This window comes from Pteropus vampyrus, unplaced genomic scaffold, assembly GCF_000151845.1.
Source record: "Pteropus vampyrus isolate Shadow unplaced genomic scaffold, Pvam_2.0 Scaffold642, whole genome shotgun sequence".
NCBI classification, from domain to species: Eukaryota; Metazoa; Chordata; class Mammalia; order Chiroptera; family Pteropodidae; genus Pteropus; species Pteropus vampyrus.
This window is the reverse complement of record NW_011889423.1, coordinates 334052-335499: the sequence shown is the minus strand read 5'-3', so window position 1 is coordinate 335499 and position 1448 is coordinate 334052. Positions and strand designations below refer to the sequence as shown.

Below are 1448 nucleotides of genomic sequence, written 5' to 3'. Positions count from 1 at the left end.
GCATTAAGTCTTTTCATAGAGAGATGAATTGTTTAACTCCTCCCTATCCACCCCTTGCCTTTCAGCCCTATGTTGTTCTTGTAGTGACATATCTTGAAGCATAGTGAAATCATTTTCCTGCACTTGAAGTGTTCCTATTAAAGCCTAAAGCAGTGGTCACATTGCAGAAAACACTATTTCCACAGAGAGAGAAGTATGGGTCCTGATGGCTAACTTGCCCATGACCATAGAAGGGGCAGTGTGATGCAGCCTTCTTAGAATCAGAAAGCCCTTTTGTTTATAAGGCAGAAGAACAGTTCCTGAGGAATCATACTCGAGAGGAAAGCACAAGAGAATAAGCAGATTATCTACCTGCTGCCTGTTTTCCTGAGTGCTTTGCCCATACTCAGGAACTCCAAAGATACCAGGGTATTGTCAGTCTCACAGCACTGGGTATGGGAAGGACTCTAGGATGGAGCAGGACGTTGAGTCATGAAAAGAGAAAGAAGATTCTTGCAGAGTGATCTCCACTCTCATGGAGACATTAAGAAGATTCAGGAGTAGGTAGTATTTGGGGTTGGAACTCATCTTCTTCTCACTTAAGATATAGTTAGGTTTAGTTCAGTGGAAGTATTTTCACAGAGAGAAACAGAACTACTTCTTTGAGGTGACCAGTCCTATCTCATTCCACTTTGCTTATATTCTATGCTTCTGCCAATTTTCTTTTTTTCCTTTGTTGTTTTTTTCCTTTTAAACCCTTTTTTTTTTTCTTTTCAATTTTTTCTTCTTTTTTGTTCTTTTTTTTGGGCTTGCTTTTTTTCCGGATTCTTTTTTTTTTTTTTAGTTTTCGTTTTGTTTCCTTTTTTTTTTTTTTCCTTTGGCCCTTTTGTTTCCTTTTGCCTTTTTTTCGGTGCCCCTTTATTTTTTTTTTCTTTTTCTTTAGTTCTTGGGTTTTTTCGAGTTGGCACCGTTACTTCTTTTTTTTTTGATTTCCCGGTTCCGTGCCTTGTTAATTATTCACCCCGGGGCAAAGTTTGATTATTTTTCTTGCCGTTAGGCACTTTTTTTGGAACTTGGGGGGGGTTGGGTTGTTGATTGGACCCCTTGGGGGGAAGGCCCTTGGGTTTGTTTTTTTTTGGCCAAAGGCACAATTTTGTTCCTACTTAGTTGGGATCCACATATGAGAAAATGTAAGTAAAGAGCTTACTGTTGGCTGGGAACAAAGACTTTTGGGGTGCCCTACAGAACAATAGGGCTGACAGAGAACCAAAGCCTTAATAACTGAGGCATTTGTAAAACAAAGTTTCAGATATCATTGATTTAGTTATTAGAACTGGTAGTCTTTGCAACTGGTGGTCTTCAGAACTGGAAGGGCTTGAATCAAATGGTAAGGATTCCATTTCTTATTTTCTTAGTAATTACCAGGAATTCATAGTTCAGTCTCTGGCAAGTCATCTAATAGAGCCCAA

General features: G+C 39.1%; 1 protein-coding gene across 1 annotated transcript in view; it reads left to right on the top strand.

The window, feature by feature from the left end:
* Positions 1-761: 761 nt before the first annotated feature.
* Positions 762-1448, top strand: part of LOC105308951 (olfactory receptor 6S1-like) — a gene marked incomplete at its 5' end in the record, with an annotated part of 25514 nt that continues 24827 nt past the window's right edge. Inside the window, one exon of the mRNA XM_011385032.1 lies at positions 762-785. Within this exon, the coding sequence (XP_011383334.1) occupies positions 762-785 (24 nt within the window). The remainder of the gene's footprint in view (positions 786-1448) is intronic.